Source organism: Hemitrygon akajei, chromosome 32 (genome assembly GCF_048418815.1).
Source record: "Hemitrygon akajei chromosome 32, sHemAka1.3, whole genome shotgun sequence".
NCBI classification, from domain to species: domain Eukaryota; kingdom Metazoa; phylum Chordata; class Chondrichthyes; order Myliobatiformes; family Dasyatidae; genus Hemitrygon; species Hemitrygon akajei.
Genome location: NC_133155.1, coordinates 5,236,630 through 5,253,973, shown reverse-complemented (window position 1 = coordinate 5,253,973; position 17,344 = coordinate 5,236,630). Strand labels below are relative to the sequence as shown.

At 43.4% G+C, this 17,344-nt stretch overlaps 2 protein-coding genes across 2 annotated transcripts in view; both read left to right on the top strand.

Moving 5' to 3' along the window:
• The window catches only part of LOC140719567 (claudin-4-like), a 92,320-nt gene extending 87,560 nt beyond the window's left edge, over positions 1-4,760 (top strand). The window contains exon 3 of the mRNA XM_073034277.1: positions 4,639-4,760. Within this exon, the coding sequence (XP_072890378.1) occupies positions 4,639-4,651 (13 nt within the window). The 3' untranslated portion in view covers positions 4,652-4,760. The remainder of the gene's footprint in view (positions 1-4,638) is intronic.
• Positions 4,761-15,315: 10,555 nt separating this feature from the next.
• Positions 15,316-16,019, top strand: LOC140719566 (claudin-7-like). The gene has a single exon (XM_073034276.1). The coding sequence runs from the start codon at positions 15,342-15,344 to the stop codon at positions 16,011-16,013; it is 672 nt and encodes a 223-aa protein (XP_072890377.1). The 5' UTR covers positions 15,316-15,341; the 3' UTR covers positions 16,014-16,019.
• The last annotated feature ends 1,325 nt before the right edge of the window (positions 16,020-17,344 follow it).

Below are 17,344 nucleotides of genomic sequence, written 5' to 3'. Positions count from 1 at the left end.
AAACTTTGGTGACATATCTTACTTCCTCAGACTCCTGATGAAGTAGAACTACTGGCGTGACTTCTTTGTGATTGCATCAATGTGCTGAACCTAGAACACACCCTCCAAGATGTGACACCCAGGAACAAGAAGTTGCTCACCCTTTCCACTGCTGACCCCTCGTTAAGTGTTATCACCACTTCCTCTTCCTGAAGTTCACCATCAATTCCGTGCTCTTGCTGACTTTGGGTGCAAGGTTGCGACACCACTCAACCAGCCGATCTATTTCACTCCTGTACGCCTCCTTGTCACCATCTACAATTTTAAATGCAAATTTATAGGTGGCATTTGAGCTGTAATTAGTCACACAGTCATGGGCGTAGAACGAGTAGAGCAGCAGGGTAAGCATGCATTCTTGAAGTGGGCATATATAACCATATAACAATCACAGCACGGAAACAGGCCATCTCGGCCCTCCTAGTCCATGCCGAACTCTTAATCTCACCTAGTCCCACCTACCCGCACTCAGCCCATAACCCTCCACTCCTTTTCTGTCCATATACTTATCCAATTTTACCTTAAATGACACAACTGAACTGGCCTCTACTACTTCTACAGGAAGCTCATTCCACACAGCTATCACTCTCTGAGTAAAGAAATACCCCCTCGTGTTTCCCTTAAACTTTTGCCCCCTAACTCTCAAATCATGTCCTCTCGTTTGAATCTCCCCAACTCTCAATGGAAACAGCCTATTCACGTCAACTCTATCTATCCCTCTCAACATTTTAAATACCTCGATCAAATCCCCCCTCAACCTTCTACGCTCCAATGAATAGAGACCTAACTTGTTCAACCTTTCTCTGTAACTTAAGTGCTGAAACCCAGGTAACATCCTAGTAAATCGTCTCTGCACTCTCTCTAATTTATTGATATCTTTCCTATAATTCGGTGACCAGAACTGTACACAATATTCCAAATTTGGCCTTACCAATGCCTTGTACAATTTTAACATTACATCCCAACTTCTGTACTCAATGCTCTGATTTATAAAGGCCAGCGTTCCAAAAGCCTTCTTCACCACCCTATCTACATGAGACTCCACCTTCAGGAAACTATGCACTGTTATTCCTAGATCTCTTTGTTTCACTGCATTCCTCAATGCCCTACCATTTACCCTGTATGTTCTATTTGGATTATTCCTGCCAAAATGTAGAACCTCACACTTCTCAGCATTAAACTCCATCTGCCAACGTTCAGCCCATTCTTCTAACTGGCATAAATCTCCCTGCAAGCTTTGAAAACCCACCTCATTATCCACAACACCTCCTACCTTAGTATCATCGGCAAACTTACTAATCCAATTTACCACCCCATCATCCAGATCATTTATGTATATTACAAACAACATTGGGCCCAAAACAGATCCCTGAGGCACCCCGCTAGTCACCGGCCTCCATCCCGATAAACAATTATCCACCACTACTCTCTGGCATCTCCCATCTAGCCATTCTTGAATCCATTTTATTACTCCAGCATTAATACCTAACAACTGAACCTTCTTAACTAATCTTCCATGTGGAACTTTGTCAAAGGCCTTGCTGAAGTCCATATAGACTACATCCACTGCCTTACCCTTGTCAACATTCCTCGTAACTTCTTCAAAAAATTCAATAAGGTTTGTCAAACATGACCTTCCACGCACAAATCCATGCTGGCTACTCCTAATCAGATCCTGTCTATCCAGATAATTATAAATACTATCTCTAAGAATACTTTCCATTAATTTACCCACCACTGATGTCAGACTGTGAGAAGTCAGTGAGAAGGAGATGTTATCACTGATAACATCTTCTCAAACCCACCCAATCTCCCTGTTTGAGAATCCTTTCATTTTAAAATACTCATCCTTGGGTTGAAATCCCTCCTTGGTCCACCTCTCCCTCTCTCTGCATTCTCCTTCAACTCTACAAAGTTCCAATATCTCTACACTCCTCTCATCTGGCCTCTTGCAAAACACACAAAACGCTGGAGGAATTCACCAGATCAGGCAGCATCTATGGAAGTGAATAAACAGTTGACGTTTCAGGCCGAAACCCTTCATCAGGTCTGGAAAAAAAGACGAGAAATCGGAGCAATCAGGTGGGCAGAGAGGAGGAAGAAGCACGAGGCGGCAGGTGATAGGTGAAACTGGGAGGGGGAGGGGTGAAGTAAACAGCCGTAAAGTTGGTTGGTGAAGGAGATAAAGTTCTGGAGCAGGGGCAATCTGATGATAGAGGGTAGAAGATTATGGAAGAAAGGGAAGGGGGGGGGGGGGAGCACCAGAAGCAGGTGATGGGCAGGTAAGGAGATAGGAGAGAGAGAGGGTATCAGGAATGGGAGATGGGGAAGTGGGAGGGGAGCTGTTACCGGAAGTTTGAGAAATCGATGTTCATGCCATCAGGTTGGAGGCTACCCAGACAGAATGTAAGACGTTGTTCCTCCACACTGCAGCAGTGGAGGAAGCCATGTACTGACATATCATATACATATCAAACATATAAGATTATTAACGGATTGGACACGCTGGAGGCAGGAAGCATGTTCCCGCTGATGGGTGAGTCCAGAACTAGAGGCCACAGTTTAAGAATAAAGGGTAGGCCATTTAGAACAGAGATGCGGAAAAATATTTTCACCCAGAGAGTGGTGGATATATGGAATGCTCTGCCCCGGAAGGCAGTGGAGGCCAAGTCTCTGGATGCATTCAAGAGAGAGTTAGATAGAGCTCTTATAGATAGCGGGGTCAAGGGATATGGGGCGAGGGCAGGAACAGGGTACTGATTGTGTATGATCAGCCATGATCACAGTGAATGGTGGTGCTGGCTAGAAGGGCTGAATGGCCTACTCCTGCACCTACTGTCTATTGCCTATTGTCTATATCGGAATGGGAATGGGAAGTGGAACTGAACTGGCGGACAGAGGTGCTCGGCAAAGTGATCTCTCAATCCAGATCAGGTCTCACCACTATACAGAAGGCCACATTGGGAGCCCCAGATACAGATGACAGGTGAAGTGTCATCTCACCTGGAAGGACTGTTTGGGGTCCTTTGCATATCTTTATTTGTAATAACTCCCCCCCCCCCCATCCCCCGGGGATAGTTTTCTCATTTGCTGGTTTAACTGTATATTGTCCTCCCCTACCTTTTACACCTCTCTCACCTCCTGATTGACGTCTCTAAATGCTAGGTCACCCAGAGTTCAATTCTCCATATCTTACTGGCATCCAATTAACTTATTACCCCTGTCTTCTCATTGGATCCTGGGCCTGCATTGTTTCAGAATTAAAATTTTCATCCTTCTTAGCCCCCCGTTGTTTCTATAAACTCTAGCACCATCAGGTATACAAGCAGAACTGGGCCATTTGGCTCATCAAACTTGCTCCACCATTAAATCATGGCTGAAAATTTTCCTCACGTCCATTTGCTTCCCGTAACCCTTAAAACCCTTACCACTCACGAATCTATCAACATCCTCTTTAAACACAGCAAACATCTGCTCTCCATGGCTCTCCGTAGCAATGAACTGCACAGATTCACCAGCCTCTGGCTGAAGAAATTCCTCTTCATCTCACTTCTGAAGGGACATTCCTTTACTGTCAGGCTGTAACTTCAGAGTCCTAGACTCTTCAAGCAGAAAAATCTCTTCCATGTCCACTCCATCAAGACCTTTCTGTATTCAGCAGTTTTTGCCGTGATCCCCCTCATCCTCCTGAACTCTGTTGAGTTTGAGAGCCCCCTTCCTGTGTAAACTCTTAGAGTACTACAAAACTTTGTCATCTCTGTGCCCCTCCAGTTCCGCTTTTTACCATATACCTGATTTAATTGCTCCATCTTTAGGATTTGTGACTTCTGCTAATTGATCCTAAGCTCTGAAGATTCCTCCCTAATTTGTCTCCGACTTTCTACATTTTTTTACCTTTAGTGAAATGCACCTTTGACAGTGAGGAAGTCACTGTTCCTTGTGCTCATATCTCCATCTGTGGCTGCATCACAATTTGTCTGACCTCCAGTGCTGTCTGAAAAGAGTTTGCATGTTCTCCCTGTGACTACGTGAGCTTCTTCCTGATGTTAAGGTTTCCTTCCACGCCCCTCTAGTTGTGAGGGCTATAAATTGTCCCTAGTATGTAAGCAAGTCTTAAGGGTGGCACAGTAGCATAGTGGTTAGCAAAACGCTTTTCAGTACCAGCAACCGGGGTACAATTCCCACCGCTGCCTGTAAGGAATCCATTCTCCCCATGACTACAAGTTTTCTTCGCAGTCCAAAGTTTGGTAGATTAATTGGTAGTAATTGTACATTGTCAGTGTAAATTGACAATTGGTCAGTGTAAATTGCCTGTGATTAGGCTAGATTTAAAACAGTGGGTTGCTGGGTGGTGCAGGTTGTTGGACCAAAAGGGCCTGTTCGATGCTGTATATCTAAATAAAAAATTTAAAAATTAGAATCTGAGGAGTGTTCGTGAGAATGCAGGGACAGCAGGTTAAAGGGAAAATCTGTTGGGTAATGGGAATTACTTTGGGGCATTTCACTATATTAGAAACACATAATGAATATTGCTTATCGTGGGCAAATTTTTAAGCTACTGTTCTAATTAGTATCTGCTCTAATTATTATTATTATTTCCAGGATCAACATTTGAATCTGAAGTGAAACATGGGCCAGGATCAACACCCAGGGACCTGCAATAGCTTTAAACAGGAGAATGGTGAAGATTAAAGAAATCTAACTATCCCATATCTTAAAATAAGAAAGAAAGTTCTTTTGACAAACTGGAATCTGGTGTCCTGGTGTGTTTCATTCTGTGGAGGCTGATACATTTGTTCAGATTTTTATCTTCTGCCAAAATGCAGTAAGTTTAAAATATCAAAGTTCAAAGGAAATTTATTATCAAAGCACATATACTGTATGTCACCATATACAACCCTGAGATTAATTTTCTTGCAGGCATACTCAGTAAGTCCAAGAACCACAATAGAGTCAGTGAAAGACCACACCCAACAGGACGGACAAACGAGCAATGTGCAACAAACAACAAACTGTGCAAATACAATAGAAAAAGGAAATAATAATAATAATAAGTGATAAATATCAAGAACATGAGATGAAGAGTTCTTGAAAGTGAGTCTGTATAGAAGGTTGTGGGAATGGTTTGGTAATGGGCCAGGTGAAGTTGAGTAATTTGAAGTGCTGACTCTCTCTTCCGCTGATCCCCCCAGTGAGGACTGGCTTATGGACCTCTGGCGTCCTCCCCTGGAAGTCAATAATTAGCTTCTTGGTCTTGCTGAAATTGAGAGAGATGTTCAATCTCCGTCCCATATGCTAATCCATCACCACCTTTGATTCGGCCAACAACAGAGGCGTCGTCTGCAAATTTAAGTATGGCATTGGAGCCATGCCTAACCTCACAGTCACAAGTGTAAAACGAGTAGAGCAGGGGGAGAAGGTGAAGCACACAGCCTTGCCGTGAGCCTGTGCTGATGAAGATGTTGTACTCAATGAAACTGTTTGTTAGGTTATTCAGTTTATCCTTGTACATAGGTTTAAATGTAAATAGGAGAGACAAAGTCCTTGTGGGGGATAAAAACTATAGTTAATGCAATAAGGCATGAATTCTTTCCAATGCTTGGTGGCAACTAATCTCTAACGGAAGTAAGAGAGTAGCCTTCTAAACCAGGTTAACTAGTTTTGAGAAAACATTAGTTTTCCAAGTTCAAGTACTTCATATTTTAAAACAAATTGGCAAGTCACTGTGATTGCTGATGTAGTGAGAATGCAGCTATCACATTAATAGGGGTGTTCCTTTTGGTCAGAATTAAAGCATATTTGTTGGAAAGATGGAATGGCAGAGCAGACTTGATGGGCTGAATGGCCTAATTCTGCTCCTTTGTCTGACCTGATCACACATATTTATTAGAACCATGCAGCTGGACCTCCTCTTTGTATCTAGGCTTCCTTTAATCTCTAACAAGAGAAAATTTGCAGATGCCAGAAATTTGAGTAACACACACAAAATGCTGGAGGAACTCAGCAGGTCAAGCAGCATCTATGCAAAAAAAAATACAGTTGACATTTTGGGCCAAAATGTCAACTGTACTCTTTTCCACAGATGCTGCCTCACCAAGTATGCACGTTTCTTCATCACCCATCACCCATCTCCACACTGGCTCTTCTTCCTGAATGTGCTCAGTCTTCAGATCTTCTACAATCCTCATTCATCATTTTTTTTTACTGACAACTTCATACCTTCAGTCTCTGATTCAGATTTAAGTACATCCTACCTCTCTTCTCTCCATAACCGGGGTTTAGCAATCCATGTCTCAAATTATTCTCCCATAAAATTCTTCCTTTTTAACATGTAGTCTTATTAAACACTCTCTCTTATGTCCTCCATCCTGAACCCTTCCCTTCCTAAATCCCTTCCTCCATCCCCCTATCCTTTTCCTCTCCATTACAACATTAGAAATACTGTATCTTTTCATCTGCAACAATAACTCATTAAATTTCCCCAGCATCATCGTTAAGTACCGTGCTGTATGATGTGGGTGAGCATGGTCTTTCCATGACCATGATTGTTCCTGGCAAATTTTTCTACAAAAATGGTTTGTCATTGCCTTCTTCTGGGCAGAATCTTTACAAGACGGGTGACCCCAGTCATTATCAATACTCTTCAGAGATTGTTTGCCTGGTTTAGTGGTCGCATAACCAGGAATTGTGATCTGCACCAGCTGTTCATACGACCATCCTCTACCTGCTCCTATGACTTCGAGTGGCCCAGATCAGGGATTGACTAAGTAGGTGCTACACCTTGGCCAAGGGTGACCTGCAGGCAAGTGAGGGGAGGAGCACCTTATACCATCTTTAGGGAGCGGTGTCTCAGAAAGGCAGCTTCCATTATTAAGGACCTCCAGCACCCAGGACATGCCCTTTTCTCACTGTTACCATCAGGTTGGAGATACAGAAGCCTGAAGGCACACACTCAGCAATTCAGGAACAGCTTCTTCCCATCTGCCATCCGATTCCTAAATGCACGCTGAAGATTTGGACACTACCTCAGTTTTTTAATATACAGTATTTCTGTTTTTGCACATTTAAAAAAATCTATTCTATATAAGTAATTGATTTACTTGTTTATTTATTGTTATGTTTATTTTATTTTTTTTTCTCTCTGCTAGATTATGTATTGCATTGAACTGTTGCTGCTAAGTTAACAAATTTCACTTCACATGCCGGTGATAATAAACCAGATTCTGATTCTGGTAGAGATGTATCGCCACCCGCCACCTAAGCATAGGATTGCTGTTTGTTTAATGATGTCTTGCATACTAACGGCTCCTTTTAAATCTGAGCTGCTCTTCTCTTCACATTCTGAGGTGTACTATCTCGAAAATAGATTGGCAATGAAAGATATAATGCTTAATATAACTAACACTGCTGGTAAGGAAAAAAGATTAATGTGATTCCTCCTCGGTATATGCTAAAACAAAATCGAGATCTGTCAGGCAGAATGCTGTTAGCTTGGAGAGGGATTGTTTTGGAAAACAGAGGAGAACCATGTTTTGAGAAAGTTAAGGGAGTACAGGTCTGCAGCCATAACAGAGGAAACTAGTGAAAAGCATGTTTTCCTGGGGAAGTCGAGGTCATTGTGCAGGTGCAGATACCAACTGTATGGAAAAGTGCCAGTGTAAGGGGTTTTGAAGGGTATGAAAGGGGCATCTTCTTGGTGCAGGGGCAAGAGAGTTTTGTCTTAGGTTGGATCACAGCTGGTCCGGAGACAGTGAATAGGAGAGCGAGTGAGTCAGAATATGTCGAGTCAGAATTAGAGAGAGAAAACAGGCTGCAAGTGAGATTGTCAGATCTGTGGCCCCCTCCAACATTGCAGAGATCGGCTTGCTTAGCGAGCAGGAGTTTCAAAGGCCGAAAGGGGATAACTTCACTCAACTTCACTCGCCCCATCATTGAAATGTTCCCACAACCTCTGGACTCACTTTCCAGGATTCTTTATCTCATGTCCTTGATATTTATTATAACAGTCTCATAACAGTATAACAGTCCCAAGCATTTCCATGTCTGAATACATTGAATTTCTTTGGGAAACAACCATGTCGGAAAAAACAATGAGCTTAACCCAGTGTTCGCATCGAAGCTGAACTGTCCTGAATTTTCCAGAGGTGCTTCTACAATGAAACCAGAAACTCCTAATATTTTATTGAGGGGGGAACTTAGATTAAACCAAATAAATATCTGAAGCACAGAAATTGAACTCAACTTTCTTATCTGTATCACCAGTAACAATAACTTGCATTTATGTAGCACCTTAGAATATCTTAGCACTCAATATTTGAAGTTAAACCATGTCGTAGAGCTGAGGACAAAAGATCAGTTTTAAGGAAGATCTTTAACATTAAGAAAGGACAATGAACACACTCAGCGATTCAGGAACAGCTTCTTCCCCTCTGCCAACCGATTCCTAAATAGACATTGAAGCTTTGGACACTACCTCACTTTTTTTTTTAACAATATATAGTATTTCTGTTTTTGCACTTTTTAAAATCTATTCAATAGACGTGATTGATTTACTTGTTTATTTATTATTATTGTGTTTTATTTTATTTATTTATTTTTCTCTGCTAGATTATGTATTGCATTGAACTGCTGCTGCTGCTAAGTTAACAAGTTTCACGTCACGTGCCGGTGATAATAAACCTGATTCTGATTCTGCTAGAGCGGGAATTCTGGAGTTTAGGAACTAACTAACTGAAGGAAAGGCAATGAGTGTTGAAGATAATGAACACTGGGGCACACATGAGTTGGCATTTGGAAGAGGGCAGAAATTTCAGAGGGATATGGGTCTGGAGAAGATCACAAAGCCATAGAGGGAAATGGATCAAAAGAAAGTTTACATTGAGGATTGCTCAAGCAAACTTAGCAGGCTCTAGAAGTGATGGGTGAAGGGAACTTAGTGTGAGTTTGTAAGAAACGTGAGCCTACAGGAACAGTTGAGCCTGAATTAAACAAAGGCACGCCTTCGGATTTAAACTGAGGCATGAAAGAGATCAACAATGAAAATAAAGTGGAAATAATGGAAAAAATGATAGTTTTCATGGTGAGACTGGAAGTTTGGTGTTTTGCCCGGCAGGGCTCTCTGTTTTAACAGCCAGAAGCTTTTTCCCAGGGTGAAAATGCCTAAAGCACGGGGGTGGGGGTGGGGAATGTCAGAGGAATCTTTTGCACATTCAGCCATGGAACAATCTGCTAGGGGTGGCAGTAGCTGCAGGTACATAATGGACATCTAAGAGAATCTCAGTCACATGGATGAAAGACAAACGGAGGGTTATGTGGGAGGGAAGCGACAGTGTGATCTTAGAGAGTAGGTTAAAAGATCAGCACAACTTGTGGGCCGAACAGCCTGTACCTTGATGTACTGTTGTATGTTCTATAGTAATGTTTCACGCAGAAGTCAGGATCAGCTTTCTGATCACAATGGTGTTACAATGCACCGACAATGACACTGTTACTGAAGAGGTCAGGCCAATATAGAATTCTTTTCACTGTTCTCTCCCTCAAATGCTCCCTCTCTGTGTACCTGAAGCTGACTGCAAGGGGAATGTGTCAAGAGCCGACTTAATCATTCAGGTTTTGTGGCTGCAGGTGGAAAATCTAAAAAAGTTATTAAAATCAGCACAGTGGCTAGCACAACGCTTTACAGTACCAGCGACCCAGGTCCAGTTCCCACCACCGCCTGCAAGGAGTTTGCACCTTCTCCCCGTGACTACATTTTTTTCCTCTGGGTGCTCTGGTTTCCTGCAACAGTCCAAAGCTGTGCTAGGTAGGTTAACTGGTCATAGTAAATTGTCCCATGATTAGGCTAGGGTTAAATTAGGGATTGTTGGGAGACAATTCCCCACTGTATCTCCTCACTGTAGTGGGTATCGAGTCACACCAGTAACATTAATATGATTCCAAGGGAAAGATGGAGCTTTCTGCTCATTCAGGCATTGAGGATTCTTCTCTTCAAACCAACATTTGTGGTGAAAGAGAAAGCTCCTTAGAACTAGCTAATGTTTCTCCAAAATGAAAAGGGGAAGTGTGACACAACAAATAAATATTAGTGTCTCGGATTACCTCTGAATTTCAGCCCGAGTGCTCACAGCAGAGTTAATGAAGTCTTTGCCAGATGATACCTGAAAATTTCACCATCTCATACCAAGTCAAGCCAGGTTTATTGTCATTTAACTATATACATATACGTAACATATATAGCCATATAATGTATATAGAAATAAGACAATGTATCAGGGTGTGAAGCTCATCTAACAGATTAACCAATGACACTTTGAAGGAGATGTGTTAGTGCACCAATTCATATATCCTAATTGAAGAAACATCTAACTAATATTTTAACAGAGACAGGAAGTTGCCCAGCTAGCATGCAGTTTAACAGAGAAAGGGAATTTTTTTCTGACATAGGCTCTTGTAAGGCCTGAGTTGGATTCCGACAGCTCATGGAAAATTTTGATGCTTGAATACAAGAAAAAGACAGACTTTTCAGCATTGATAAACAACTAGAAATCTCCCATTAATTCATAGACCTTGAGTCATCCTTACTTTAGATTCAGGAAAAATTTAAACCTTGCCTGGGAACTTGACAGCTCTTGAATAAGCTTTCCTCATTGTCATTTCTGGTTAGACAGTGCTGCCGAGAGCTGTTTATCAAAACAAAATAAAATGCAATACTGAAACTCTAAAGTGTAAGGGGAAAGTGCTAGGAACACTCAGTAGGCTGGGCAGCATCTGTGAAGGGGGAAACATGGTTAACGTTTCAGCCAGAAGACTCTTTGCTACTCCTCAGGGAAGGTCCTTGTGTTCAAGTGATCTCTTCTCTCCCTTGGTGCAGTCGGCAGAGAGCGCAGAGCAAGGTTTAAATCGACGCAGATTGTAGATTTGGACTTCAGTTCAGGCTAATGATGTGTTCTCGCTTCTGTTTCTGGTTCTGATCGCTCTTCTTTGTTACTACTTTTGGGCAATATTTGATAATGCCGTCTCCTCAACATGAAATAAACTAAACACAGACTGAATGATCGTCATGCATGAACCTATTGCAGGGGATCCCAGCCCTTAACGCCAAAACATTAAATTAAAACATTTAACAAGGAGCCTGAGAATGCAGATGTAACTTTGTCTTTTACTTTCAACAAGGCACCGTTGTATCACATGGTAATGTGATTATATAGGCAAATAGCGTATTTTTACGTATAACCTGCAATTAATTATTTAAATGAACAAAAATGCTTTATCGAACAATATATGTACAAGATTACTCAAATGTCATTGAAATATTAAATACACAACACAGTCCTTTGATAATGTTGAATCAAGAAGTTGGAGGAAGGAATAGATGGGACAAAGAAATATCTGTGAAAGGGTGAAGACAAGCCAGCCATGGCAACAGGTATCTCTTAATAGATGCCAATGTTGTCGGATGTAATGAGTTCATATGCTGAAAATGCTGGAGGAACACTGGTCTTTTAGGGAGTCTTTCAAAACTTGTTTTTTTAAGATTCAAGATTCAAGCACATCTATTATCAAAGAATGCATAAATTATACAACCTTGAAATTTACTTGCTCACAAATAGTCACAAAGCAAGAAGCCTGAAAGAACCCAATTTAAAGGAAAAAAAGGATAAAAATAAAAGACCAACACTCAATGGGCAAGGAAATAAAAAAAATATTATGCAAACAATTGAAATGAACGACATCGCTCTGAATCAAAATGGAGTCCTCAGAGCTGAATCCCGGAGCAGCCTGGAGTAGGCCCAAAGCCTCGCTTATCAGTTCATCGTATCAGTGGGCATGGAGCACAGGAGCTGGGGCAACGTTCATAGTCTCAGCCCCATGGAGATGACCATTGTGGAGAACAAGTGATATCGGTTCTTGACCTGACTGATTCCCTGTCTTTTCAGTCCATGTGGGCCAGCATTTAAATTGACCCAACAACAGACAGCAAAAGGAGAGAGAAGTGATGGGCAAGTGAGCAAAATTAGCTCTCACCTCTGACCTGGGCTGGTGCTTAAGGACGACTTCTGTGGCGAACTACATATACCTGTCTGGACACGCCCCCTGCTGACTGCTCCTGTGGCCCCTCCCACTGACCGTGGCTCCGCCCACAGACCCCGGTATAAAAGGCGATTGAGGCCTGAGCCCGGCCCTCAGTCTCCAGGATGTAGTATGGTGGTCAACTACTGCTTGTTCTTTCTTCCAGTCAATAAAAGCCGATATCTCGCCTTCACGTCTCAGAGAGAGTTATTGATGGTGCATCAACTTCACAATAAGAAACTTTGTTAAAGACGGACAGACAAATGAAACTACACAAGAGTGAAAGATATAGTAACATCTGTTGCCATAATGATGCAGAAGGGAAATTGGGAGGGCCACAAACATGAGAGATTCTGTTTACATTTTTATTGTTTGCACCTTTTGTTCTTTTCTCACACATTGGGTGTTTGATGGTCTTTGGCATGAGGGATTTATTAAGGGATTCCATTGCGTTTCTTTGTTTTGTGGCTGCCTGCAAGAAGATGAATCTCGAGGTTGCATACAGTATACAGACTTTCATTGACTCTGCTATGATAATTGTTCTTTCGATTTATTGAGTATGCCCTCAAGAAAATGTATCTCAGAGTTGTACATGGCAACACTTATGTACTTTGATTATTGTGCATTCATTATGTGCCATGTCATTTGACATAGGCGAGCATGGTCTTTGCATGACCATAATTGTTCCTGACATATTTTTCTACAAAACTGGTTTGCCATTGTCTTCTTCTGGACAGTGTCTTTACAAGATGGGTGACCCCAGCTATTATCAATACTCTTCAGAGATTGTCTGCCTGTTGTCAGTGGTCACATAACCAGGACTTGTGATGTGCACCAGCTGCTCATACAACCATCCACCACCTGCTCTCATGGCTTCATGTGACCCTGATCAGGGGGCTAAGAAGGTGCTACACCTTGACCAAGGGTGACCTGCAGGCTACTGGAGGGAAGAAGACCCCTATACCTCCTTTGCTAGAACATATCTCCATCCTGCTGTCTGAACTTTGATAATAAATTTACTTTGAATTTTGAGTTGATCATAGGAAGCAGTAGTCTTGGAAGTGACAACCAGCTCATACTCCTGAAATCAAATGAGTAAAACTGGGTTAGTATTCTGGGCCTGCGTGTGAACGGTCTCTCTCTTATGCTAGCTCACTGCTCCCCGAAAAAGGTGCCTGCATTTGACCGGACTCTCTCTCACTCTCACTCGATGCATCCGGAGTCTTTGGCCTTAAGCAAGGGTTAATCAGTTTGTGGACTGGACTTTGCAGTTCATGTTTTGTGTGCTTTTGGTTAGTTCTTTATTTAATTGCTATTTTGCGTGATTTTTGACTGGGGCAGATTAGCTCTGTGGCCTACAGTCGACGAACGACACAGCATTAAATTAAACTGAACTGAAGTAAACTGAACATTCCTGGACTATTTCAATGATCTGTGGTTTGATGTTTTACAGTCTGTGTTTTGGTCTTTTTTGCTGTTTGTGTGATTTGTTCTTTTTTTTTTGTGTGTTGGATATTTGATATTTTCTTTAAATTGGTTCCTAATAACTAGGCCACTCAGCGTATAAGTGAGGCCAAACAAATTTCAGGGTGACTGGAGGCAAATTGATGTCAACTTTCAGGTTTAGATTCAGATTTTGATTTATTTATCACCGTTAGAGTACTGTGTCATATTCTTAGGCACATATATATAGCCAGAGTGCCCAAGACTTTTGCACAGCACTGTAGTAATTAGGAGTGGGAAGCACCAGAGAGACATTCTGTAATGATCAATAAAGCAATTGTTTGGGATCAGGTTATTTTGCCTGGGGTCTCAGGGCTGGCTGAGGTCTGCACCTGCCTCCATCGCCCACCCTGGCACTCCTTCTCTGCCACCTGCCTCACACCCCTCCCATGGCACTCCACCCTCACCAATCCCAACATCCTTTGTTCCCACCAGATTTACAAACTCACTCCCACTCCATGTTTACAAACACAGTACTCTGCAGAAGTCCTAAGCGCCCTAGCTATATACACACACACACTCCCAAGACTTCTGCACGGTACTGTGGACCACAGCGTGCAGTGAAACGTGAGCACACCCGAGGAGCTGCAGTGGGCAGCCTGCAAGTGTCACCACACATTCTGGCGCAACAATAAAATGCGCACACTACTCGGCAGAACAACGCCAGAACCCAACAACTGCACAGCAAGCTCCCGTTCCTGCCTCTCACCCACCCACACCCAGACAGCCCTCCGACCCTAGGCCTCCGGTCTCCAGCCACTGGGCTCCCATGTCTGGACTTCTGATCAGCCTTCAGTCTTTGATCTTGGGTACTGACCCCAGACTAGCCCATGATGGGATCCTGAACTCCAGGCTCTCCTGACTTCTGCTCACACAGTCGCCCAGTCCTGGGAGTTTGACATAATTTTTGCAATGTTTCCCTCTACTCCCCTTTCTTTTAAAGAACAAAGAACAATACAGCACAGTACAGGCCATTCGGCCCACAATGTTGTGCTGACCCTTAAACCCTGCCCCCCATATAACCCCCCCACCTTAAATTCCTCCATGTACCTATCTAGTAGTCTCTTAAAGGATGTTAACATCAGAAAAACTTGATGCAAACATTTTCGATATAATTTGAGCTACTGAAAAGATGTTGCTGTACGAATACTCAGTATCAATCACATTGTTATTGAGCAACTTCATTGTATAACCTTTTGCTTAGCTGACGTCTGCAGTTCCCTATTTCTGTTCTTTCTTTCATTTCACCCCAACCCCCCACAGAAATCCATCCTTTGACATCTGAGACAGGTGTAGTTCTACGAGCTGCTGACACCATCATTCAGCTTCAGGTCACACCGCCGCAAGTCGTATTGCTTTTTCATTTGGCTTCAGGTACTTTGCCAGCCCCCCCCCCCCTTTGATCTGGTCAGTGGCTCGAATCAGGAATGTGCAGGGGTGACCCAGGCAATAACGTCCACTGACGTGTCGTCGGATCAGAGGGAAAGAAAGAGACCGAGAGAGAAGAAGAGAAACAGAAGAATATTAAGCCAGAGAAACAAAGCTGGAGACTCGCCGCAAAGAAGAGCGAGGAGTGAGACATCAACAAGAAAGGTGAGATACAGAAGCAGACAAAATAAGAGCAAATAGAGAGACAAAGATTTTTAAAAATACTGAACGACAACAGCTGACTGAAGAGAGATAGAGGCAGGAAAACAAACTGGTTGGAGATACACAGAGGGATTGCAAAGACAATGGCTAGCACTGCTCTGGAATTCCTTGGCTTCCTCATTGGTATAGTAGGGTGGATGTGTGCTTGTGCGGCAACAGGAATGCCACAGTGGAAGATCACGCCATTCATTGGAAGCACCATACTGAACACAGAGATCACATGGGAAGGAATCTGGATGACCTGCGTCTACCAACAGACTTCGGGCAGGTTGGTATGTGATAGCTATGACTCGGTGCTTGACCTCTCTGGGGATGTGCAGTTGGCAAGAGCCTTCATGTGCCTGGCCATTTCCTCTGGACTTCTAGCTATCATGGTGGCAACGGTGGGAATGAAGTGCACCTACTGTGCTGGAGATGACCGTAAAACAAAGGGTTACATAGTCACAGCTGGCGGCTCCTTCTTCATCTTTTCCGGGCTGTGTGTCCTGGTTCCCGTCTCGTGGGCTGCGCACAACATCATCACCGATTTTTATAACCCACTGCTGCCGGAGAACTTGAAGTGGGAGCTGGGAGATGCACTTTACGTGGGCTGGACGGCCAGCTGTTTCCTCGGTATTGGAGGAGCCTTCCTCTGTTGTTCCTTCCCGACGGGGAGTGAGGACGGACGAGCACCTCGGAGAAATAAAGCAGCAAACCAACCTTCACTGCGGGCTCAGAGTGTTCCGTCTGGCTACCTAATGAAGGAATACGTCTGAGCCCTCCTCCTCCCCTCCTGAGATTTCCAAGTTTGTAATAAAGTTTTGTCAATTTTTCTTGATAGCTTGTCGTAGTTATACTGTGTTATAAATCTACAGCTGTATATTGGATAGTACTGCCGACAATAAATTATACTCTTTGTCTAGGTCAGAATGATATGTACTTACACTTTTATACTTACAACTTCAGTGTATAGGATTTGCCAGGTTCGTGCTAAAAATACTTCGGATATTGCCCGAAATATCTACTGTTCATTTCCCTCCACAGATAATGCCTGAATTCTCAGTTCCTCCAGCACTTCGTGTTTGTTGGTTGTGGTATTGTTCTGTTAACCCTGGTTGACTTCAGCATTACCAGGGGTGGATAGAGAGCAAAAAAAGAGAGCACATTTATCCCAAACATGAGGAAATCTGCAGATGCTGGAAATCCAAAACAACACACACATACTCACAGGATGCTGGAGCAACTCAGCAGGCCACTGTGCCAACCCCTTCTCTCAGTTCCTCCGTCTCCACCGCATCTGCTCTCAAGATGAAGCTTTTCATTCCAAAAATAATGAGGTGTCCTCCTCCTTCAAAGAAAGGGCTTTCCTTTCTCCTCCATCAACACTACCCTCACCCTTATCTCTCCCATTTCCCGCACATCTGCCCTCACCCCAACTTCCTACACCAGGGATAGGGATCCTCTTGTCCTCACCTACCACCCTACTAGCCTCCACATCCAGCACATAATTCCCTGCCATCTCCAACAGGATCCCACCACCAAGCCCATCTTCCCACCCCCCCCCCCCCACTTTGCACAGGGATCGCTTTCTACGTGACTCCCTTGTCCACTCATCCGTTCCCATTGATCTCCCTCCTTGCAGGTGGAATAAGTGCCTTACCTGCCCCCACACCTCCTCCCTCACTACCATTCAGGACCCCAAACAGTCCTTCCAGGTAAGACGACACCTCATCTCCGAGACTGTTGGGGTCATCTACTGTATCTGGTGCTCCTGTACATTGGTGAGACTGGACATGTTTTGGGGATCATTTTCCTGAGCACTACACTCTGTCCACCAGAAAAAGCAGGATCTCCCATTTCAATTCTACCCCCCCATGTCAATTGCCGTGATGAGGCCACATTCAGTTTGGAGGAGCAACACCTTATATTATGACCCAGTAGCCTCCAGCCCGATATCATGAACATTGATTTCTCGAATTCCCCCTTCTCCAGCCTTTTATCTCTTTCTCCAATCAACTTTCCAGCTCTTTACATCACCCCTCCTCCTCGGCTAGTTTCACCTATCACCCACCACCTCGTACTTCTTTCTCCCTCGCCCACCTTCTTA

Coding starts and splice junctions, on each gene's coding strand:
- LOC140719566 (XM_073034276.1), top strand. CDS start 15,342: ATGGCTAGCACTGCTCTGGAATTCCTTGGCTTCCTCATTGGTATAGTA.